Source organism: Acinonyx jubatus, chromosome D2, assembly GCF_027475565.1.
Source record: "Acinonyx jubatus isolate Ajub_Pintada_27869175 chromosome D2, VMU_Ajub_asm_v1.0, whole genome shotgun sequence".
NCBI classification, from domain to species: domain Eukaryota; kingdom Metazoa; phylum Chordata; class Mammalia; order Carnivora; family Felidae; genus Acinonyx; species Acinonyx jubatus.
Window position 1 is genome coordinate 73,942,973 of NC_069393.1, and position 24,844 is coordinate 73,967,816.

Below are 24,844 nucleotides of genomic sequence, written 5' to 3' on the forward strand. Positions count from 1 at the left end.
GCTATCTGAAGGACTATTCAGTCAGGATCCCGGCAGGAGATGGAAGGCCCACCCACGAGTGAGTGCGGGGCTGCTGATGCAGTGCCAGGCAGGGTGGGGACATCAGTGGCGCTGATGCGGTAAGTCAGGGCCTTTGCCACCTCTAGGTCTGCAGGGACCAGGGAAGGGACCGATGCAGGCCAGCATACACCAGCTGGGTCTTTAGAAGTGGGGTCCGGGAACCATGGTGCCCAGGTGGGCAGGTGACTGCCCACCCTGTCGCCTGCCCCACACCAGGGTGGAGAGTGATTCCACAGAGGCACATGGAGACCTCCAGACCACACGGGCAGCACAGGCAAGGCGCCGAGGCCGGTGTGGGTGGAGCTGGGTGTTTCTCCAGAAAGGGCCGTGGTGAGCAGCACTGCCAGCCAAGCACGTCACTTGTCCCTGCCGCGAGGACTGTGGAAAAGCTGACCACATTGGTAATTACAGCAGCCGGAGGTGGCAAGACCTCATAGCATCTCTGACTTCATCTTCTTGTCGGGGCAGGAGAAGGTCTCCCAGGAGGAGGAGGTGACATCTGAAGTTGGTCAGAGGCCGAGAGGGATCCGGCTCAGCCTCCGCTCTTTAAACCAGTGCCGGCTTCTTTGAAAACGTGGCAGGTCCCCTTGTACTGGCTTGCGGGCCTCGCATTTTTAGAAATCATCAGAGGAAAGTGTGTTTTAATAGGCCATATTTTCACCGGCATTTTCTGAGATTGATGATGTAATTAGAGCAGACCAAGAGGATGAAACATTAGGTTTATAAACTAGGATGCGCACAGATGTTTATACTCTTCGGCAGGCACAGATCTGTAAATGATTTTTTTGCCTTAAACCTAACGTAGTGTTTTGCTCTTTGTGTTATAGCAGCATCTCCTCCACAAAGGCCATTTCTGCGTTTGGCATAAATCACAGTGCGAACAGAGGCTCATGAAATGGTGCCTCCCTCCGTTGGATGTACGTCGGGAAGAGAAATGCCCTCCAAGTGGATCGGCATAGGTGCCCTTTGGCACTCTGGCTGTTAGGGTTGAGCTCACAGGTTTCAAATGGGCCTTACAGCAGGGACGACGGCTCGTGTCCCCTCTGGTGAGGGAAGGGGAGAAGACCTATCACCCTCTCTGGGTGGAGGGAACCTCCTTACAGATGGAGGTCACAGGGGCATTCCTCGCATGTAGTTTTCTCTCTTCTCATTGAAGTCCTTGTGTGCCCTTGCCCGAGCCAACGCTAATTGTAAATTTCTAGGCTGTTGGCCCAACCTCTTATTTGCTGCTCATGTTTTCTGGTTTTAGCTGATTTCAGCAGCTTCTGCCCACTACCTGGGCAAGAGTGTTCCCATAGCAGTGGATTCCCGGGTGGTCCCCTGCCTCTGGTGCTGTGATCTGCCTGAGCTCTGCCGGCCAAGCTGAGCCGCCATGGTGCCTACTCTCTGTCGGAGGCCTCTCGGGGGTCACCGTAGAGACACGGCCTGTCACTCCAGGTGACTTAATCAGTGTGGAAAGCCCAGCTGGAAGCCTTCTGTTGGTTTTCTGCCTCCCAACACAAATGCTCTTCAGGTGGTGGTGACCTGACATGGACTCTCAAAGAAAGGCCTTTTGATCCTGGGCTGGGGATGCCTGTCCCCGCGTGCTCCCGGCTGCCTCCCTGTGGAACTGTGGCGCCCAGCCGCCCAGCCGGGCCTCTGCTGGGAGGCAGCTGACCTGAAAGTGATGTTATTTTTTTAACGTGGGTTTTAGTACCCAGAGCAATAATATTTTCAGCTGGTTATTGAGGCTGATTAATGAGCTTCAAGCCTCCATTTGGTTAAATAGAGCTGCCTTCACAGATGTATTTTGGGACAGTGCAAATCCAGGGTTCTGCATGGGATTGAGTTACCCCGAAAGGTGGTCGGCCATTTGCCCGGGGCCTGGGCCCTGCAAAGCAGTCTGGGTAATTCCCATGGTGCCAGACCACTAGGCGGGTTTTCAGAGCAACAGGACACTGGGTGCTTCTCTCTTCATCCTCGAAAAATGGTGGTCAGTCGTGCTCTAGAACGATGAGCCCCTTTGGAGACATAGTTCCCAGCCCTCTCACATGCTCACTCTATTGTATTTGAACTGGTTATTGGTGTTCTCAGAGCCTCAGTTTCTTCATCTGTAAATTGGGTGAGCCTATAACCTACTCCACACTATGTGTGTCCGGGGGGCGGGGGGAGGGCAGATGTGCACACATGTGTTAGTTTGGGGGGATTGTTGGGGACATAGGGGGGACAAAAGCAGGAAAAACTCCAGGGGAAAGAGCCACCGTCTCTCCTTAAATAGTCTCACGAAATCATCAATCAAATCAATTCAAGAAATGATCAATCCCACGAGACTAGTCTTAATAAAGGTGTGGAGGCACTGGCCTTGGCAGGGACATGCACTGAGACGGGTGGCCCAATGGAAGTCAGGAGGCTTGTGCTCCTGTCCTGGCTCTGCTGTGACCAGCTGTATGATTTTAGGTCAGTCCTTTCCTTCCCTGAGGCTTGGTGTCCAGCTCTGAAAAGTGAGGGAGTCGGATTCCTTCCAGAACCACGATCCCATCGCTCTGTGATCCAAATCATTGAAGTGTTCATATTTCTTCCTTGGTGAAAATCACTGAGTCTTGATTCTCTGTGGGAAGAGAAACGGTAGCACAAGGAAACTCAGCCACGTTGTGGGGAAGTGTGCCAGGCTGCATCCGTGGGCTTTCCAAATGTGCCCGTGCTTTCCCTTGTCCAGGAGGCTCCTCTGGACTGGCCTAGGGGAGAAACTGGACCCTAGGCACTGGGCTGAGGGGCTGCCCTGAACCACGCCAGGAGGGCTGGGGCGCCTGGCTCCACGGTGTTTCCGTCTGTCTGTGTTGACGTCATTTCCTCTGTCTCTTTTGAAATAGCTGTGCTTTTGGACCGAGGTTGACAAATCCTTGGGTGGTGGATTTTGAAATGGTTGTAAACAATGTGCAATTAGTTCTCTTGTCTAAATGAGAAAGGCAGGCTTACCCAGGCTTCTTGTTAACCGGAGGCCTTTCCTCCTCTTGGCAAAGGCATCAGATGTGAGTGAAGGAGCCCCTTTTGAGGTCAAGGAAAATAAGGTTTGTCTTTTGGAGGTCCACTGACTTGGCCAGCGATCTGGAGTCCTAAATTCCTTGGTGTTGTTGACAAAGAGCTCTGGTGTGGAGGTCGGCTGCTACCTCCCTGAATGACCCTTGGGCATGTCTGCCGAACCTCTCCTGCCCTTCACATGCGGATGAAGGGGTATGGCAGTGGGCCCCCCCCCCCCCCCCCGGCCTCCCATGTCACTATCTGGGCTTTTTTAAGGTTCAGATAAGAACATATGAAAAATCTCTGTGTGTTCATTTTATAAGCTGAAAGCTGCAAAATGTAAGGCATCGATATTAATGTTTTCTCTTGGAAGGCATAATAATGATGGGGTGATAATTATGCAACTGTTCATTGAGCAGTATTTTTTTATTTTTTTATTATTTTTTTGATGTTTATTTATTTTTTAAGAGAGAGAGTGTGAACAAGGGAGGGGCAGAGAGAGAGGGAGACACAGAATCCGAAGCAGGCTCCAGGCTCTCTCTGAGCTGTCAGCACAGAGCCTGACATGGGGCTCAAACCCACAAGCTGTGAGATCATGACCTGAGCCGAAGTCAGACGCTTAACTGACTGAGCCACCCAGACGCCCCCATTTGAGCAGTATTATTATGTGCCTGGCTCTGGGCTAAGAACTTTACCACTTTCTGTCTGCACAAGTGCCTTGTAGTAGGTGCTTTTTCTATCTGCATTTTAGAGTTTAAGGAATTTGTCTAAGGTCACGCAGCTGTAAGGTCTGAGTGACCTGAGGGCAGGACAACCTCTCCGGACCTTCCCGTTTGGTGGCTGGTTATTTTCCAGGGGCTTCCTGTGATTTATCGAAGTTGGTGGCTCTCAACCCCTAGCTGCCAGGGGCCCTGCCCTCACAGCTAGAGGGTCTGTCGGTTGGTGTGGGGTGGTCTGTTTGCTCCTGATGATTCTAACGTGCAGCCCGAGAGGAGAGGGCCTGCCCTGAGCACGTGTTCACGGATGGTGCCAAGTAGGCTGGGCTGGACGTCAAGGCTCCTTGGCCAGGTCGGCTCCCCAGTCCAGGCCTCAGCTTCCTGCCCTGTGGAGGAGGGATTAGTCCCTTGACCTCCATGGTGTCTTCTCTGGGGCCGCTGAGGTTGTGTAACCATGAGAAGCTCATGAGCAGTTCTGATACTGTTCTTGTGCTTTTTCTCTTTCAGGCAGAATATGAAGTTACTCCAGATGAAAAACTGGGGGAGAAAGGGAAGGAAATTATGACCAAGTACCTCACCCCAAAGGTAAGAGGCTGCCCCAACCCCACAGCAAGAGGAAAAGGGAGGTCTTTTAGAGGAATTTGGGCCCTGGATCCGTGCCAGGCCATGTGGGGGGCTGTAAAGCACATGTAAAGCACGCACAGCCACGGGGCTGCAGAGACCCCGTATCTCATCCTCCCCCAGCAAGTGCCCAAGACTGGCGAGGCCCAAGGCGGGTGGGCCTGGGTGGGGAGGCCTGCTCGCTGGGGCCCAGTCCCCTCCAGGGACCCCATGCTGGCCATACCCAAGGATTTATAGCTGGACAGGTGGAGGCCTGGCCCAGCTGGGGTCAGGAGTGCCCAGAAGAAAGGGCACAGCAGGCGTGGTTTGGAGAGGTTGGTGTGGAGGGAAAGGGCCCAGGGGTGGGCAGGAAGGAAATGGGGTGGCAGAGGCGACATTGGGTGAATACATACAGAATGTGGAGGATCCTAAAGTATGTTCTGGGTATACTGATGGGAGAGTATACCCCATCAGTACCTGGCCCTACCTCAGGAGCACCCACACCCCAATGCTGAAGGAATAGTACCAGCCCCTGGGGTCCTGGTGGTCTTGGTTCCCTAGAATCTGTTCCTTCTCACCCCCAACTTGACAGATAAAGGTGGTCTCCATCTGGTTCAGAACTTGGCCTGGGAGCCTGGGGTTCTGGTGCAATTTTTTCTCCCCACACAATCCAGTCATGTTCCCTCACTGGGCCTCAGTTTCCGTTTCTTAAATGTGGCCCTCCCTGCCAGACCCACCTTCTAGAGGTCTTAAGAGTCTGAGTTGAGACCTGTACCCACACAGTTTTGGGTGTGTCCTGTACCCTTGTGGGCCAGCAGTGCCTTCCTCCTCCTCTGGGACTGGGCACGCCCTCTGTCCCAGGCTGCTGGTGGACTGGGGCTACCACAGCCTGTGTGATGGGGTCCTGGCTGTTCACCCGTCCACACAGAGTGTGCCAGGGAGTAGCAACACAGGCATGCAGATCAGGAAACGGCTTCACCCCTAGTTTACCATGTGACCTTGGTCCTCCTCTCCCGGGGTCTCAGTGTTCTTTGCTGTAAAATGGGTGAGACTTGACCAGATAATGGCAGAGGGTCCCTGCAAATGGGCTCATCGTGGACTCCGTTCTCTCAGCCTACACTGAATGACACGTGATTCACAAGATAAGAACCAAACAAGGAGAAAAATGGGAGGTGCTTCAGTCAGAGAGAGAGGGGAGTTGGCAACGAGGCATAGAGACTCCCCGGATGTGACATTTAGCCCCTGATAAAAGACCAGCCCTGCCCCTACCTGCCTGCCACCTTGGGGGCGCTGCCCCGTGGCTGGTGTCCCTTCGCAGCCGCACCAAAGCAGGATGCAGTTACACTGGTTTTCGGCCGCTGCTCAGGGTGACTCCACTCAGACAGGGAGGGTTGTGGGCAGAACAATCCGGGTCACGTACGGCTCCTTCAGCACCAGGTGGCCTTCTGACAGCCAGCGACACCCTTGCAAAGGCATCCAGGGTGACCTCAGGGCTTTCTACCCACAGCAGCTCCTTCAGACTTTGAAATCAGGCCTCCTCTCCCCTGCTCCTACACTGTCTCTGCATATTTGTGTAGGTTTTAACTCCGTGACATGAAAGTCCCTTGAAGTGGTACACCCCATCTTGATGTTCTCAGCAAGGGTCCCAGGGGGTCCTTGGCAGCTCTGGTCCCACCTCACACCCTTGCTGCCCTCTCGGGAGTTACGGAGGTCCGGGGGGCCCTGAGCGTGTGGGGTTCCCCCACCGCCAGGGTCTCTCGTACCACACCGAGTCCCGCTCCGGGTGCTCATCTCCAGCATCTGCAGGTGGCCAGGGGGCATCCCTGTGCAGTCTCACACCCAGAGATGTCTCCTGCGTCACTTCCTGCCACTCGTGCCGAGCCCTCACCCCTACTTGTCATTCTCTCGCTGCCTCCCCTTGGGGTCTCTGTGTTTCTGCTTCCTTCTGTCCGCGTGATGGGCAAGCGCTCGCGGTACGTCGGCACATTTCAGAAATGAGAGGATTCAGTTCGTAAAATGCCCCCAGACGCTGAGCGGGGCCGGCTCCCTCTGCACACGGCGTGGCCCTGGGCACATGTGGCTGCCCACTCCGTCTGCGGGGCCCCTGGGCAGCTCTGCCCTGCTTTGTTTCAGACACAGGCCTCTTTGGCGTCTATGGAAGTGTTCAGGTTGAAAGTGGTCAAGAAGGAGACGTGTCTGAGCGGGGTCCCTGTCCACCCACACTTACAGCTGCTGATGTGCGGCTTTTGACCTGGTCACCTCTTGAAACAGCAGGAACGCCTTGGGCATAAGCAGGGCCCAGAGGCCCGGGGAGGTGGGTGAGAGCAACAGCTCACCAGCTGAGTGCCCCCCAGGCGTTGTGTGTGCTGGCTTCCATCTCTGGGACACAAGAGGTGGCCAGGTGGCGGCCAGGGCCCAGGGAGGCGAGTAACATGCTGCGGCCACTCAAACGCTAGAGTCTTCAGCTGCCCTCAGCAAAGGCGGTTTCCGCAGTGCTTGAGCTTTGCCAGTCCGGCTCTGCATCTGCGCCCAGTTTGGGGCTGCCCACCCGCTTGTATTCCCCCAGACATGTGTTGAGGACCCACTGTGTGCAGACACGCTCACCTGATCCCTGCAGCTACCACGTGATGTGATTCTGTTGGCTCCGTCTTATGGTTGAGCTCGGGGAGGTTCAGGAGGGGCTGTCACCGTCCCAGGTCATGCAGCTGGGACTTGAGCCCTTGGTCTTCACCCCGTGGTGCACTGTTTCCCACTCCTGGCCCCTCACTGCCCTCCTGCCACCCTGCCCGGGAGCATCTGCGGGCCTGGCTGTGATCCACAGGGAGGATGAAGTATTCCTCTGCTTGGCCCTGCTAGCTCCTCAGGCCCATCCAAGGGCTGCTGCAGGGGACTGTTTCACTCTCTGCCGACCAGAAGCCTCTGCGGGTGGACCCCATCCCGCCCTCCAGACCTCCCTGCCCCTGCTCAGCGCTGCCTCCATTTCCTGGAGGGATGGGGCCCAGACTCCTCATCAGCTCAGATGGTTTTACAAGTGCCTCAGAGCCTGCCAACATTTTTTCCTTAAGTACTCCTCAATTTAAAGAATTTAAACCACACCATGTGTTATGGCCCAGGGGCCTGGGGGAGGTGGTCGAAGCAGTCCCATGGGGCGACTGTTTTCCTACAATAAATTTCACACTGCCTCCCAGTCCTTCCTGTAGACAATCTCTCAGGAGCCGTTTTCACTTCTCAGTTCTGCAGATGGCCCAGGTGCTGGAGAGCCAGGGGTGAGGCTCCGGCATTGGCCCTCAGGTCTCTGAACAACCCCCAGAGTCATTGTCCCCAAACCCAGACTGTCCTTACCTTGAGCGTGTCTCAGCTCTAAACAGCAATTCCAAAGGGTAGGCTGAAGGACACTGATCATCTGAGAAGCTCTGTGGGCAACTACATGTGGGCAACACTATCTGCTGCATGTGCCCCTTGTGAAAATTCACCTGGCACGTGAACATCTCAAAGTCCCTAAGAAGTCCTGCAATAAAGAAACCTGTTTAACCGCAGACAAAGCATTTCCCAAACTTATTTGACCATAAAACCTTCCACCCCCCCGCCGCCCAAATTTTACACCCTGCTGAATACATCTGTGGCTACAGAACACATCCAAGGGGCTTCATGACCTGGTTTCCTTCTGCTTCAAAATGCTTTCTCCTGATACCCCTCCCACAGGCCCCACACTGGGCTTTGGCCCAGTCTCTTCTTGACGACCACATCTCGTTGTCCCTATTCAGGCCATTCCCCACAAGGCCCTTCACCTAGACCCTTACTCTGTTTTTCTCCCTTCCCTGTTCCTCAGCCTGATACCTTGGCTGCACACAGCCCCTTGCCACTGATCAGATGCCATCACACCTACTTGGGCGGTCACCAAGCACACCGCACTGTGTACTCATGCAAGTACATGAGGTCGGTGCTTCCGTGCCCCGGAGCAGGGGTTCTGAGGAGCCCGCCCTGCAGAGGGTGACACACATCAACGGGTCCGTCAGCGGCAATGTGACGGGAACAGTGGCGGAACCGTGCAAAGGGAAAAGGGAAGACGGGAGGAGGATCCTGAGAAGCTGCCCCTAGACCACCCTGGACAAGCCAGGGAGGCTTCTGAGAGGTGAAGCAGCTGAATCAAATTTTAAGGTGATGAGGAGGAAGAGACCAGGTATGAATGAAAGGAAAGAAGGGCGTTTCATGGGCAAAGGTATAGAGCATCACCTGGGAATGTTTTGCCCCCCAGGGGACAGTTGACATAGACTGGAGATATTTTTGATTGGCACAACTAGGGGGAGGTGCTACCGGCATCTAACAGGTAGGGGCCAAGGGTCCTGTTGAGCATCCTACGATGCACGGGACAGCCCCATAACAAAGTATTTTCTGACCCCAAATGTCAGTGGCGTTGAGGTTGAGAAACCCTGGTATAGACGTGGGCAAGGGTGTAGTGGGAGTAGAAGGTAGGGGGATGGGGATGCCCTGGGCAGCAGGGCCTGGCAAACCATGCTGAGGAGATTGACACCATCCTGGAGGCAGTGGGAGCCGTTTGCGGTTGAGGCTGGTTCCTCTGACCACATGGAGAGCAGGGGATTGGTGGGGGGACTGGAGGCAGGAGACTAGGGAGCTGATGCAGGTGCCACGGGAGTGACTGTGACCCATGCTGGGACATGACAGCACGAGGGTCTTGGGAAATGTTAGCAGGAAGGAGTTCTTGGGGGCGGCCAGGTGTGGGGTGTGAAGGGGAAGGGCAGGAGACCCAGGTGACTCCTGGTTTTCATCTTGAGTCACTGAGTGGGTGCAGCACCCCCAGGAAAGACAGAGGACATGGGACATGGGCAGAGATGGTGGCATCTGTTCTTTGTGGGTGTCCCCTGCACCTGCCAGTGCTGGACTCACGGCTTGCATTGTGAGCTGCTTTGAATGAGACAGCGAGAGGGCCCTGGGAAGCTTCCTTCCGCGAGCCCCTCACCTCGTGTCCCTTGTGTCTTTTCTTGGGGAGCTGCCACTTGGCTGGTTTTTGTTCCCCGGCGTCTGACATGGTGTGTTTGCTAGGAGTCTGGCTGGAAAATCCCTCTCGTTCTAAGTCAGAATTTATGCCTGGAGCTGAATTCTCACTCCCTGTGCGATAACGCCCTTCAAACCCTGGCTTGAAGGCTTCCTTCCTGAGAGGCAAGCCCACTCCTTGGATACTGCCCAGATCTTGCATCGGTTGGCCAGACATGGCCAGCTTTGCCCTGGGGGCTGTTGGAGACACCAGCCCTGGGTGGGCTTTGGAGTGCACCGAAAGCGGGGCTCTAACACAAAGGCGGCAGAGAGCTGCAAGAAGACCTTCTGGAACCAGGTCGACCTGGGTCGGAGGGCAGACTTGGCCTCTTTCAGCTGCGTGGCCTTGGGACAGTTACTAGCCTTCCAGCTGTCAAGTGGGTGGGGTGGTGGCGAGGGTCCCAAATGCCAGCAACTACACAGCCCAGGGGCTGGTCCGTGTTAGACACTCGCTCAGTGGGGGCTAGCGTCTGACTTTCCCCCTCCTCTCTGTGCTTTCAGTACGAGGCTGTTGAATGAGGAAATCACTCAGACGTGAACTCCAGCTGTGGGGTTGAGCGAGGCCAAGGAGGGGTCTGGAGGGCCCCCAGCCACAGAGGCTGGCCAGAGAGGCCAGGCTCGTTAGAAGGCGATACGTTCGTCAGGATGATTAATACTAGCTGCTACAAGAAACAACCCCCAAACCTCAGGGCCTTCGCACAACAGAGATCCTTTCTTTCTTAGGCACAATCTGATTGGGTCTTCAGCTCTCCTGGGTGAAGACCAGGGGTCCTGGCTGCTTTTGTGGCCCCACCATCTTGAAGGTGTTGTCTCCTGGTCACTGCCAAAGGGGAGGAGATGAGTGAAGGAAGCGCTCAAGCATGAACTGCCTTGTTAAAGCTCCCCTGGCCAGCAAGGGAGGTTGAAAGATTTGGGGGAGCATATGGAATACGTCTTTCTGCCTACCTTCTCACCCCCCAAACCCCTAAACTGAAAACATTGTCTCTGTGGCAGGCTAGTCTCTGATGCTGGTGAGACAGCCATGAACATGGCATGTCCTAGAAATAGTCAAAGGTATGTCAGCTTGGAGAAGCTGGCCCCCGGGGCAGATCAGATGTGTGTGCTGAGCTCTGTAGAGATCCAGGCAGCTCCTCTTCTAGGTACCTGCAGACCAGAGGTGATATAGGTGTTCGGAGTGGTGGGGGGAGGGGCAGGCTTGCTCTGAGCTGGGGTGGACCAGGAAGTAGTTTTAATTATAGTAATAAATAAAAATATGTGATCACGAAAGCATCCATCACTACAGACTTTAAAATATTGGCTTTATGGAGATGTAATTCACATACCATAAAAGTTATCCTTTTAAAGTGTGCAGTTCAGTGGTTTAAAATATTCACGGAGTTGTACCACTATCACCACTATTTGCATCCAGGACATTTTATCACCCCCAATAGAAACTCTACTCATTAGCAGTCATCCCCTGTCTCCCTTTCCTCCCAGCCCCTGGCAAAAACTAATCTACTTCCTGTCTCTGTGGACTTGCCTATTCTGGACATTTCATATAAATGGAGTCATAGAGCGCGTGCGTGCCTTTTGTATCTTCTTCTACTTAGTATAATGTTTCAGGGTGTACCCATGTTGTAACGTATTTAAGTACTTCATCCTTTTTCATGGCTGGATAGTATCCCACTGTATGGATAGATCCCATTGTTTTTATCTTGTCACCAATGGATGGACACTTGGTTTGTTTACACTTTGGGGCTGTAACGAGAAACATTGCTGTGAACATTTGTGTACAGGTTTCTTCCTGGACATGTGTTTCCATCCCCCTTGGAGAGATACTTGGGAGTGGAGTAGCGGGTCACGGGGTAACTCAGTGCTTAGTCATGTGAGGAACCGTCGAGAATACTCTGGAGGGGCTGCGCCATTTTGCATTTCCCCCCGGCTGTGCATGAGGGTTCCCGTTTCTCTGCATCCTCACCAGCACTCGCCGTTTTCCCTCTTTTTAATTTTATTCATCTTAGAGGGTGTGAAATGGTATCTCGTGGCGGTTTTGATTTGCATTTTCCTGATGACTGACGATGCTGAACGCTGTTTCATGTGCTTATCGGCCATTTGTGGATCTGCTTGGGAGAACTGTCTATTCAGACCCTTTGTTCATCTTCAAATTCGGTTGATGATCTTCTTAAAGTTGACTCCTAAGGCTTCTTTGTATGCTCTGCATACGAGGCATTGATCAGATATGTGATTTGCAAGTATTTTCTCCCATCCTGTGAGTGGTCCTTTTACTTTTGTGATAGTGTCCTCTGAAGCACAACGGGTTTTAATTTTGATGAAATTCGGATTCAGTTTTGTTACTTGTTTTTAAATGACTTGCTTTCACTTTGTCTTATCTATCCTTGTCAGAAGGCCTCGGGGTTTGGGGGAGCAGGGTGCATATGGGGACAAATAAATCATAGTGCACGTTAGGCCCATGAATCTGGCTTCCCCTGGAGAAACAAAGCCCCATTGCCAGTTGGGAAAAGCAGGGCCAGGCACGGTCCTTCACGAATACTCAAAAAGTCCCTCTATATTTCTTAGGCTGTCTGTCTCCAACACGGCAATGCCATCTTACACACCTGCTCTTGGCTCCTTCTATAGCAACTCTCCAAGCTGGGTATTAGTGTACCCATTTTACAGGTCAGGCAGCCAAGGTCGGGGAAAGGAAGAGGCTGGTCTAGAATTGTGGGGGCAGGGCTTCAGGCGAGTCCCCGAGTATCCTGCGTCAGCCATGTCGTTTGTAGGACGTCTCGCCATGATTCATTTTAACTGGGCTCATAAGCAGTTGTGCTGGGCCTCCGTCTTTGAGCTGTGCCAGCCCAGTCACTGAGGCCTGGCAGATGGCTCCCAGTTTTGATGTGGGTTTGCTAGGTAGTAAAAGGGGTAGCTCAGACCTGGTAGTGGGTTCTGCTGAAAGGGCCTGGACACCAAGGTGCACTGGTAGGTTGGGTCAGCCTTCTGACATGAGCCGGCTTGGCAGCCTCTGTGGGATGCTGGGAACGCCCAGGGCGGGCAGCTTCTAGAGGGCACTTCTTGCTGGAGGTCTGCCGGCAGGATATTGTTCTCTGGGCCCCACATAGACACATGCCCCTTTGCTTCTATAAACAATGATAGGGTAAAGCAGGGAAGTTTGTTCTCGTTAAGGGGAAGTTACCCATCAGCCTGAGTTTTTGCACAAAAGAAATCTATTCCTAGTGCTGGTGTGGCTCTCCGGAAAACATCCACCTTTTAAAAAGTAAAGAGCTTGAATGAAAGGAAATAATAATTATTCCGAGTTCCTCTTTCTCTGGCCCCTTGTCCCCTGCTCACTTCACTGGCACCTCCCCCTTCCCGACCCGGGAAGCAGATTAGAAGTCAGCTAGCCCAGGCTGGCTAGCTTCTTGGTGGGGACAGTTCCTCGGCCTTGAGGAGGGCAGTCGGTGGCTTCAGTCCTTGCCCTGAAGAGCACACAGAGCCCCAGTTCTGCCCCTTCCAGCTCTACATCCTTGGAGCCTCAGTCTCCCCGTCCAAGTATCATGGCCATCCTTCATTCCTTTCTAAAAAAAATTTTGTTAATGTTTATTATTCATTCATTTATTTATTTATTTTTAAAATTTTTAATGTTTATTTTTGAGAGAGAGAGACAGAGACAGAACATGAGCGGGGGAGGGGCAGAGAGAGAAGGAGACACAGAATCTGAAGCAGGCTCCAAGGCTCTGAGCTGTCGCACAGAGCCTGATGTGGGACTCAAACCCACAAACTGTGAGCTCATGACCTGAGCCGAAGTCCGGCGCTTAACTCACTGAACCACCCAGGCACCCTTATTATTTATTCTTTGAGAGAGAGAGAGAGAGAGAGAGAGAGAGCACAAGGGAGGGTCAGAGAGAGAGAGGGAGACATAGAATCTGAAATAGACTCCAGGCTCTGAGCTGTCAGCACAGAGCCTGATGTGGAGCTTGAACTCATGAACCGTGAGATCATGACCTGAGCTAAAGTTGGACACTTAATTGACTGAGCCACCCAGGCACCCCCCATCCTTCATTGTTGCTGTACCTTCACAGATTTTGCTGAATCTGCATACCAACCTTACAATTGTTTATAGTTTTTTTTTTTTCTTTTAAGTTAACTCATGTCTTTCTGTTTAATTTAAAATAAATGAGTTTCGGGGCACCTGACTGGGTCAATCGGTGGAGCCTGCAACTCTTGATCTTGAGGTTGTAAGTTCGGGCCCCACGTTGGGTGTAGAGATTACTTAAAAATAAAATCTTTTAAAAAATAAAGTTTCAGAAGAAACTTGTGTTCAGGAACATGCCTGGAAAACCAGTATTTGTTTGTCATACAGAAAGACAACTGGGAAAGTGGCATTAAATCCTAGCTGCATCCTCTTGTGCCAGCCTAAGGCTCTGAGCCTAAGGCCACCTTTCTCTTTGTTTGGAAGGGAGATTAGTGAGTATGGGAGAGGTGTTAGCAAGATGGTGGCATCACACCGAGACTTTCTTCTTGATGACAGGAGGCTCAAAGGAGAATTGAAAAGGGAATACCTTGTTCACCGAGAGCGATTCGGAGTATTGTGTCCCTGCACCTCCTAAGACCATCTCATCATCTTCGGAAAATGCTGGGCTGGCTGTCAGTTTCCCAGCTGTGATGCATTTTATAAATGCTGGCCTGTTGTTAGGGACAGCATGATCTAGAGCAAGGAGCACTGGACTAGGAGACAGGCTCATTCCCCATCTCCCTTCCTGCAGTCTGTGGTCTGGCGGGGAGCTGGCTTGGAGTCTGCCTAACCATCTAACCAAGCCTTGGTCACCAGGGTAACCCAGGGCATGGGATATGGGGGGCTTGGGCAAATCCCTCCCTTCCATGTGCCTGCCCCATCCTTCATGGGGTTTGGGCTTCCAGACACTAGCCCCGGACCCAGCATTTCATCTCTGCTAGATTGCTTGGCCCTCATCTGTCTCCCAGCACCTGGAACAGCATCTCTATCCTGTTGTCAATGAATCCAGGGAGCTCGGAGTCCGCCTTCGCTTGAGCCCCTCCTGAGCAGGATGCGGCTGGGCAGCTGGCTGGGCTGGAGGGGCAGCTGGGCCATGCACCCTGGCTTTTCCTGCTTTTTGCCACAGCACTGCAAAAAGACTCCCAGAAGAGGACTGAAAAGGAAACTCAAGAGAGCAACTTCTGGAGTTTTCTCAAGCAGCAGTGGGGAAGTGGAGGCTGGGTCTCTTCCTCTTCCAGTTTTGGGAACAGCAGAGAGCGGAATTCAAAACGAATAAAGGCACATTTGTGCTTACTAGCTATCAGGGGCAAGACAGAAGGGAGCTAGCATGTATTGAGCAACTACTGCATGCCTGGAACTCCGTGTCCCTGTTGTACTCAGTCCTCATAACAGCCAGCTGAAAGGAGGAGAAATGAGAGCTCAGAGGGGTTGAGTAATTGCCCAAGAACACCAAGCTTAGGCAGGGTAGGGAATTGAACCCGGGCCTGTGCTCCAAATTCTGCCCTCTTCTCACTCCCCTCACAGCCAGATGCCTCCTCTCCCTGGGCCTCAGTTTCCATCAGTAGAGTGAGGAGGTTGGCCATCCTACTCCACATCCCTGCAGATCTAGGGACGGCTCTCACTCTGTACCAGACAGGAGTCCAAGGGCTTTAAAGAACTCACTTAATCCTCACATCTACCCCCATGGATTACTGTCTCCATTTCAAAGGTGAAGAGATGAAGACACAGAGAGGTTGAGTAACTCTCTGAAGGTCTCGGGGATGGGGGAAGCTGAGACTTCAGAGTCTGTGCTCTTGACCCTACCCATCCTGCTCTTACGATGACCTAATCTGGCTCTTGGGCTCTGCTTAAGTCTCTTCTTGATTGAAGGTTTGTTAATGACCCAGAAGCAGTCACCAGGGAGCTAGGGTGCTGTTGGGAGAACAGCAGGGCCTATGAGGGCTCATTTGAAGTTCACCCCAGTGCCCAGCACAGCACCACTCCCGATGAAGGGCCCCTGCTGCTTAAGCCGCCTTCTTGAATGGAGGCCTGAGCCTCAGAAATGCTGGTATGTTGGGAGAGGAGCTGAGAGCCCATCCTGCAGGATCATTCCTTTAGTTTACACTGAGGGGACAGAGGATACCTCCCGGGGTGGGCCATGGCACCCAGGGGAATCTCAGAGGCCACCTAATCCATGGCCTTGCAAATAGCTTTAGCTAAAGATTCCTAGTATGTAAAGACACAGACCAGCTGCAGTTGAGCGGCCTGGGGGCTGGACTCCCTTTTGCCTCCATCCCCATCCCCTATCTTTTAAAGAACGCTTCGGGGTCGGGGGGCACCTGGGTGGCTCAGTGGTTGAGTGTCCGACTCTTGACTTCAGCTCAGGTCACGGTCTCATGGTTCATGGGATCGAGCCCTGCGTTGGGCTCTGCATTAACAGCATGGAACCTGCTTGGGATTCTCTCTCTCCCTCTGTCTCTGCTCCTCCCCCACTCATGCTCGCTCTCTCTCTCTCTCTCTCTCTCTCTCTCTCTCAAAATGAGTAAACTTAAAAGAAAATAAAGAACACTACTGGCTTAGTGGAACCCAGCTTTAAGACCAGAACTAAGCCTAACTTCTCATTCCCTACGTGAGGGGACTGAGGCCCAAAGAGGGGCTGCACCCTTCCCCTATAAGTGTCACATGGCTTGGAAGAGGAGACTGGAATGTTCCTTGCCAGGCTTTCCCCAACCCTACGCTGGAAGCTTGGTGAGAAGACACCAGAAGGAACTGACTTCATTTTCCAGTTCCTACTGTCGTTGGCCTGCAGCTGGGCCTGAATTCCCCTGAGGCTCTTATTCTTCTGTGTCTAAATACTGAGACCTTTGCTGCATCCAAGCCAAGCAGAGAAGCTGCTGGTGCCGGAAGTTCCACCATGTAATCATCCGTGTTTTTAAATGGAGACACTTGAAGGGGGAATCGTTAACTCTTTCCTAAGAGTGGATTCTAAGACAGGGGTGGGGGGGCTATGTGAACAAGTAAGGTTAATTTAGTACCGACTGTATGCTATATGCTCTGTACCTCTCTCTTGTCCCATCTTCATGGCAGTCCCGCAGCCTGGATGCACTTGACCCTTCTGTGTTGGGCAGAGGTCTCTCGCTATTGAGAGGGCAGGCTGGGAGAGTTGAACACAGGGACTCCAACAGGTACCTGTATGCAGATATATATATATAGCAGCGCTATTCAGTCTCCAGAAGGTGGAAAGGACCCAGTGCCCGTCAACAGATGAATGGATAAGCAGAACGTGGTCTGTCCACCCAGTGGAGTATTATTCAGCCATAAATAGGAACAAAGTCCTGACATAGGCTACCACATGGGTGAACCTTGAAGACATAATGCAAAGTGAAGGAAGCCAGACATAAAAGGCCACACATTGTATAATCGCACTTATGTGAAATATCAATATAGGCAGATCTGTCGAGACAGAAATAGATTAGAATTTACCGGGGGCCCATGCGAGGGAGAGATAGGGTATTACTGCATAACAGGGTGATGAGAAAATTTTGGAAAAAGATGGCGGGTGATAGTTGTCATTATAAATACAATTATCACCACTGAGCTGTACTCTTTAAAAATGGTGGAAATGGCCATTTTTATGTTACATATATTTTATAATAAAAGAAAAAGATCAACAACAAAAAAAGTGAAGCTGAGATATAAGCCCAGTCTATCTGATTCAGAGCCTGTGATCTTTCTCCTCCACGGTGCTGTCTTCTCAAAAGTTAACCAGAGATAGGGGCGCCTGGGTGGCTTGGTCGGTTAAGCGTCCGACTTCGGCTCAGGTCACAATCTCGCGGTCTGTGAGTTCGAGCCCCGCGTCGGGCTCTGTGCTGACAGCTCAGAGCCTGGAGCCTGTTTCAGATTCTGTGTCTCCCTCTCTCTCTGCCCCTCCCCTGTTCATGCTCTGTCTCTCTCTGTCTCAAAAATAAGCGTTAAAAAAAAAAAAAGTTAACCAGAGACAGACTTCGCCCCAAATCAGTGTCCCAGGTGCTACAGGAATGAGCAGGTCTGGGAATACCAGGGTGCTGCCATCTGTAGGCTGTACGTGCTGGCTGCTCTTTCCTGGCCCTTATCCAGCCGCTGGCCCTGAACCTGAGGCTTGGCTTTCACTCTGCCCCGGGTCATTAGCACTGTCTCTTGTCCCAGTCTCCCCGCACAGCACTTTTAACGGCTGTGCATTTGTCCTTCAAAGAGACATACTTATCTTTCTCCCCTAACCTTTCCTGGAAAACAAATTCTCTTTGCCCGCAGCCTGACTTCTTTTCAGCTCCTTCTGACATCCTGGAGGCAAACGTGCCAGCCCGGGCTCCTCACAGCATGCCCGTCTGGGTCCCTTTCCTTTCTCGTGACCCTCCAGGTCAGAAAATTGGATGCTCCTTTGATGCCGATGGAGCCAGCTCCGCCTCCGATCCCCATTCCTGCGTGTGTGTATAGTATTTCCTGCCCGGCATTCCTGTCTTTAGAGTGGCTGGAGACAGAGCAGTCAGCCTTAGGGTTCCTGAGGACACCCCCCCTCCCCCACCTCCCCAGATCTGCCCTGGGTGGGCAGCGATGCTGGGCTCTGTGCTGCCTGTTCTCCACTGACTGTGTAGTCTGACGGTCCCCTCCCCGTCCCTGGGCCTTGGGCAGAGAAATGACATCATGGGGGGTAGGGGGTGGGGGGTTTCGGTTAAATTCCCTGGATCTTTGGAAATTCCTGCCCCTCCTTCACTCCCAAGCCCCACGGAATGAAATCTTCACTGGAGAAATACCTTCCAAGGCCAAGATATTTCCAACACAATTTCAGACTGAAGCCGGTTCGGAAGCCGGGGAACGGGAGGGTGTTTTGGAAGATGGAAAGTTGGCTTGCTGTGCCCGTGCCTCTCACGCACAAGGAATGAGGGACACTCCCTGCCCTGAGCGTCCTGCACTCCAGCCCCTTCGGACCAGAGCACCACTCATGAGTTACCTGCATGCGGCTGCACTGACCCAGAGGACAGGGGGCTGGATTCAAACAACTCGCCAGGAAAAGTCACGCTTCTCTGGGTCCCGACAGCCAGTGTGTGCGGCCTGCGGGTAAACAGCACATCCTCCCCCATCCAATGCTTTGCGCCCACAGGTCATGGCCGGGGATTATCAAATTGACAGAGCCCGGCTGGCCCCTCACTCCACGTCCAGACACGTTTCATTCTGTTAATTATCGCCTCTTGCTTTTGACGTAAAGAGTCAAGGCCTGGGTCAGGGTCACTCATGTATTTTCCTCTTTCTCATTAAAATTGCCCAGCTCTCGGGGCCCCTGGCTAAATTCTGCCAATGTTTAAAAATGTCCTGTCTCTCTCTCTCTCCGTGACCCCTAAACATCCTTCCTCCCGATTTCTGCAAAGCCACTTGAACAGCAAAGGAAATACAGGTCAAGCCCCTTTAAGCCCCAATCTGCTTTTCCATTTTTGAAGGGTTGTGGCCGTTTCTCAAGGGCTATGTTTCTCCACTTTGCTGACCCAGGAGACGTGACACCTTGTGACTTGGGGCGTCCAGGTCAGCAGGGCCACTGTCCGAAAGGGTGGGAAGCCCGTTCAGAGGCAGCAGGCTTGCTCAGAGCACTTCCGGGCCTCACAGCCCTTCACTCAGTTGGTGACCTCTGTGAGTCTGCTGTTTGGGGTCCTCAAAGACAATGCTGCCATCTTAAATTTGTCCAGAAATTTTTGCCACAGGACAAGAATTGATTTTGTTTTTAAGCTTTTTTTATTTTTGAGAGAGAGAGAGAGAGAGAGAGAGAGAGAGAGAGAGAGAGAGAGCACATGCGAGCTCGAGATGGGGAGGGGCAGAGAGAGAGAGAGGGAAAGAGAATTCTAAGCAGGCTTCATGCTCGCAGTGCAGAGCCTGATGCAGAGCTTGATCGCACAAACCATGAGATCATGACCTGAGCCGAAATCAAGAGTCAGATGCTTAACTGACTGAGCCACCCAGGCGCCCAAGAATGGATTCTTCTAGAGCGCTGGGCTTCTCACAATACTTCAGTGTGCAAATGCCAGGACCTAAAAGCAGGAAAGGTCCTCCTCCTCATTGCTTAACCAAGCCCCTGCATCCTCGGGGCCTTAGACCTCACTGGTGATCAGCCTTGAAGCCACTTGTATCCTGATGATACTGCCTCTCTGAGCTCTTCTCCTGGGGGCTGAGAGGCTGCACCACACTCTTAGTCTCTTAGCCATCCTTAGTCCCCAGCAGTCTTGAACTGCTTCCTGCCATTGGCCGAGTAAGTTGGTCTATGAGGTCCTTGGGGTGCAACTCATGACCTGAGCTCAGAACGGACACTCAGGGAACCTATGTGGCTGACGGACTAATTCAGCTCAGACTCCAGCAGGAGAGGTGGGGAGCTCCTTGCTTCTGACTGTTCACAAGCACCTCCTCAGCTCTGCTTCCAAAGACAGCTCTCATCCCTTGCAGTGTCCTCCTGGCCTGGTGGGGTAACCAGCTCTCCCCAGACTCACCCCCAAAGTGGTACAAGAGACTGTTCCTCGGGGGCGCCTGGGTGGCTCAGTCGGTTGAATGTCTGACACACTCACACTCCGTGAGTTCGAGCCCTGCGTCAGGCTCTGTGCCAACAGCTTGGAGCCTGGAGCCTGCTTCGTATTCTGTGTCTCCCCCTCTCTCTGCCCCTCCCCTGCTCATGCTCTGCCTCTCTCTGTCTCAAAAATAAATAAAAACATTAAAAAAATTTTTTTAAATAAATAAATAAAGAGACTGTCACTCAAAGAATGAAGGAGATGGCCAGGGTGGTCCCGTGTATCTGCATCATAATGGGATCGTGGGCCTTACAGAGGATGCCAGGCTACTTCTCAACAATGTCAGGGTATTGCCTTCTGAACCTTCTCCCCTTTCCACGAGAAGCTCCAGGGAGCCCCGTGAGCTCCTCAGACTCTGGGTCTTTGGCTGTTCACCGTGGAAAGACAAAGGTGAAGATCGGTCTCCTGAAGACTTGGTAGCAGACAAAAGGTGGACTCCTGGGTGTGTCTCCAGGGAAGGCCCCTGGGAGACAAAGTGCTGTCCATTGGAGACGAGGGAAGATCCAGGTGTTGTGGGGACTGAAGCTGAAATAACTTGGAGACGGTCCTCATTCCAAAAAGGAAGAGAAGATGAGGTGCAAAAGCATTTCATGAGAATGAGAAAAGAAATCACAACAAATGACTGGAGCCTCGGAGACTCGGGCCCTTTTTATCCGAGATCTCAGTTTACCCAAAGTGAGTGAAGTGAGTATCTCAGTGCCTGTGCAGAAACGCTTCCCTCCCACCTAGAGCTCTCGGTGGCTCCCAGGACAGCAAGCAAAGGGCTCCACAGCTTAAGCTTTCTCTGCTTCAGGGAATCGCTTCTGACTGGAGACTGTGCGCATCCTGAGGGGAAGCGGTGAGCTCCCTTAGAACTCAAAAGGGGCACAATGGGACTTGTCGTTTTTTGGCTTCTACCCCTGGGACCTCTGGCCACCGGCTGCCTGTCCAGCCTGTGTCTCTGCCCGGTGGGGCTACATCTGGCACGGTGCTCGGGCCTTAAAGCCCACCAATCAGGCTGACCATGTGGACCCTCGGGGAGGCGTTGGGGACGGTTCAGCTGAGAGCTGGAGGGTCCAGACATCAAGCCTTGAGCGGAGGGAGCCACAGCCCCACGGCGCTTTGCTCACGAGCATTTGTCTGAGCTGATTTATTTCTTCCCCCCGGTGGCCAAGAAAACAAAACCCTGACTTTGTCCTTCGGTTCTATTCTCATTTGGGGCTCGCGGATTGTGTCTGCTTCCCGGCCGTGGTCAGAGGGAGGAACTGCTCGACAGTGGCTTTTGCACAAGGCACTGAAGGTTTTGATTAAAAAGGTGGAATACTGGTGCTTTTTCTTCCTGCCAGCCAGACCTCACATCCACCCTCGAGTGAGGAAACTCTCTGTCCAAGGCTGCCGTTCAGGAAACTCCCTCCTTTGTCTTCTTGGTCGAGATTGTACAAGCAGGTTTCATTTCAAGCCAGGATTTGGGGTTAAAAGGAGCCCTGCCCCACCCGCCTCCTGCCAGTCCTGGTCCCCATCCCTAGAGTCAGGGGGGCTGGGCTGAGTTCACAGAGCTTAGAAGCAGCCGACTTGAGAGGTGGCGGGGAAGGAAACGCAAGGAGAGAGGAAAGGTCTGGTGGCTCGGGTCTTGTTTGGGGGGGGGTCCTCCCCGCCCTACCGCCTCATTTTACGCGTCGTGAACTCGTCCGGGTTATTGGCAGCAAGCGGCAGATGCCTAACTCCCAGTTGCTCAAACAAAGGAGGAATTTATGGGGAGGGTGGGGATATGATGAAATGAAACCGGAGGGAGACACAGCTGTGCTTGGGCCGAGGGACCCGGGCACCGGGATCTGCCCCCGAGGGCAGCTCCAGGTTCTCCCCCAAGCCTCCAGCCCACAGTTTCTGCCCGAGGCGGGCGCTCCCAACCAGTTGTAACTAAGAACATCTTGAAGAACTACGGCCTGGTTGTCACAAAGGCAGGGTAGACCAGATGACCTCATAAGGGTATTACTACTTCTTCTTTTCTTTTTTTTAATTAAAAAAGAAATTTTTTTAATGTTTATTTACCTTTGAGAGAGAGAAAGAGACAGAGCACGAGCAGGGGAGGAGTAGAGAGAGAGGGAGGCACAGAATCCGAAGCAGGCTCCAGGCTCTGAGCTATCAGCACAGGGGCTTGAAGTCACGAGCCGTGAGATCATGACCTGAGTCCGAAGTCTGATGCTTAACCGACTGAGCCACCCAGGCGCCCCTTATGAGGGTACTTCTGATGGACAAGACAGCGTTGCTCTCTGCTTCCCTCTTTCCTGCTATAAATGTGAATGTACACACACACGTTTATTCAACAGATACATTGAGTACTATTGTGTGCCATCATCAGTTCATTTCAGCAGAGCAAAGCAGAGAGATAAACAGGTTTTGGAGGCAGCCAGGCCTGGATTTGAGTCTCGGGCCCACCTTTTGCCAACTGTTCCATCTAGGAGCATGTAGGGGGTACTAGATGCCCATCTAGTATTCTGATTCTGGTAAGACAGGAATGACCAACTTCCCTGCCCTTCAAAGAGCTGTCTGTGGCTCGGTTTCCATGTCTACAACCCCGGAACAACAAGCCCCACCAAATGGCATTGTTCTGGGGAGCAACAGAAGTATAAATCTGTGGGAAAACTCACACCGAGGGGCCGTACCTACCAGGCCGGCTTCCCTTGCAGGCAACCACACCGCCTCTGGCCCTGGCCCTGCTGGAGGCCTGGCTCCTACCCCTGCCCCCGCCCACAGCCAGGCCCTGGCAGCTCCGTGCGCAGGGCTTCCCGAGGCTGACGCAGATCCCCTCGGGAAGGTCAAGGGGTGGCCAGGGTACGGCTGTGGGCGCACCCTTCCCCTGTTCCCTTCCTGGAGGAGAAATGGGAAATGGGGGTCGCCCCCCAAGAAACAGCTGTCTGCACCCTGGAATGGGCCAGACAGGCAAACCTCTAAGCAGCCCTTTCTGGAAGGCAGGGGGCCCTCCAGATGCCCTTTCCCACTCAGCTTTTCCTGAAAGCGGAGCCTGTCCACACTGGGAAATTGCAAATAGTTTACATGGGGAATGTCAGCTGCCCACATATGAAAATATACACATCATTAAGCCCTAAGTGCTTGCGTCTGGAGATAGAGCGGACAGTCTTCTGGGCTGACCTTTTGTTCACTGATGCAACCACTGCTAATGAGCACGGAGCTCCTCGGTGGGATGTTTTCATATGTTGAAGCGAAGCATATGTTGGCTATTAGCTTGTGTGTGTGTGTGTGTGTGTGTGTGCGTGCGCGCGTGTGCGCACGCACACACACACACATGAGCACGTGTTTGTGTGGTACGTACAACACTGTACAAATAGTGTTTACCCAAACATGCAGAGTCCATTTTATCTCATTATCTAGCCCCCATGGACCTCTAAGACCAAAGTCACATCCTTCTCACAATGGCATTCTTGGAGGACATGGTGGTGTTTAGGAATAAGGCTCTTTGACCAGATTACCTGGCTTTGAATCCTGTCTTTGCTCCCATGCTAGCTTTGTGACTTTGGATGAGTTGTTTAACTTCTCTGAGCCTATTTATGCATCTGTAAAATGGAGATTGTAATAATTAAAACCTACCTTGAGGGAATTTAGAACAATAACCCCATGTAAAGCTTCTAGGACTTAACATATAGTAGGTGCTCGGGAAATAGCAGTGGTGATGATGGTGACACTTCTTACTGGGAGCTGGGATTGGGTGGAAGATCTCTCCTGCTCAGAAAATCAACTTGGATGAGGTTGTATTGGAAGTGGGTCCTGAAGACTGGGTGGAATTTGGACATGTCCTGATGGGACAAGAAAGGCTTCTTCCAAGGGAATGAGCAAAGGTCCAGCAGTTAGAAAGCTAGAGCTTGCCCAGGAAGCGATGCATATGGGGTGAGCATCCATGAGCCAAAGGCAGGAAGGGGAAGCAGGTCAAGAAGGGCGTTTGGGTTCAGGACCAAGAAGGCAGTGGGCTCTGTCCTGTGGAGTAGAGACCATCTCTCCTGTGTGGTATGGAAAAACTCCCTTGGGGGCCATTGTGTCAATGCTGGAGCAAGCGGTAGCAGGTTCGAGAAGAGAATTCTTGAATGCAGGGCAGTGAGGTGGGGGATGGAGAGGAGGGGTGGGTGAGAGAGATACCAGGGCTGGCATTGCTGTATGTGCATGTCCCCTCTGTGAGGTGCGGGACAAGCTGGATCTCAGTGGGTCCAACGAGACCAAAGCTATGCCCTTCCCCTAGAGCTGGCTCAGGACACCTGGTTTAGAGCCAGTGCAGCTCAGATCCACTCAGTCCGCTCAGATCTGCCATAGAGGACCTCCAGGTGTTACTGCTGGCTGTACCATGGGCCACAGTATGACCTTGGAGGGGTCTCCTTCCTTCTTGGTCCCTTGTCTTGTTAACACATCTATGCTATGAGAGGCTTGAACCAGCTAGACTCTGACAGGTCTTTCCAGGAAAGCCCTCTGTGATCACTTCCTCCTGTTCCACCTTGGGTCCTGAATCTGTGAACAGTGCAGGGCATGTGTTTCCAGAAGGCTCTGAGGGTGACCCCAGGGGCACTTCAGGATTATTGACAACTACTAAGGAGGTAGGGGAGGTAGTTCTGAAGGGCTTTTCACAGCCCAACCATGCCTCCATCCCTGGCTGCCTCCAGAGACACCAGCCACATACAGCTGATCCCCTTTCTCATGTCTTTACACAAAAGACTTTGAAGCTGGGGGATGCTTCAGGAACAAGGTTTTCAGACACGCGGAGTTCCTCACTCATGCGAGAAATGACATCCCTTCGTGTTGCCAGTTGTCACGATGCAGAGGGAGACAGCAGTGCCCAGGGGGAGCAGGTGCAGCCGCTGGGGCAGCCGACGGCAGGGCCCTCAGGGTGC

General features: G+C 52.8%; 1 protein-coding gene across 2 annotated transcripts in view; it reads left to right on the forward strand.

Moving 5' to 3' along the window:
* The window catches only part of GRK5 (G protein-coupled receptor kinase 5), a 211,345-nt gene that overhangs the window by 151,889 nt on the left and 34,612 nt on the right, over positions 1 to 24,844 (forward strand). The window contains exon 4 of one of the 2 annotated variants that reach the window (XM_015065880.3): positions 4,281 to 4,358. The exons of the other annotated variant lie outside the window; for it this stretch is intronic. Coding sequence (XP_014921366.3) covers positions 4,281 to 4,358 — 78 coding nt within the window. The remainder of the gene's footprint in view (positions 1 to 4,280; positions 4,359 to 24,844) is intronic. 2 annotated transcript variants of the gene reach the window in all.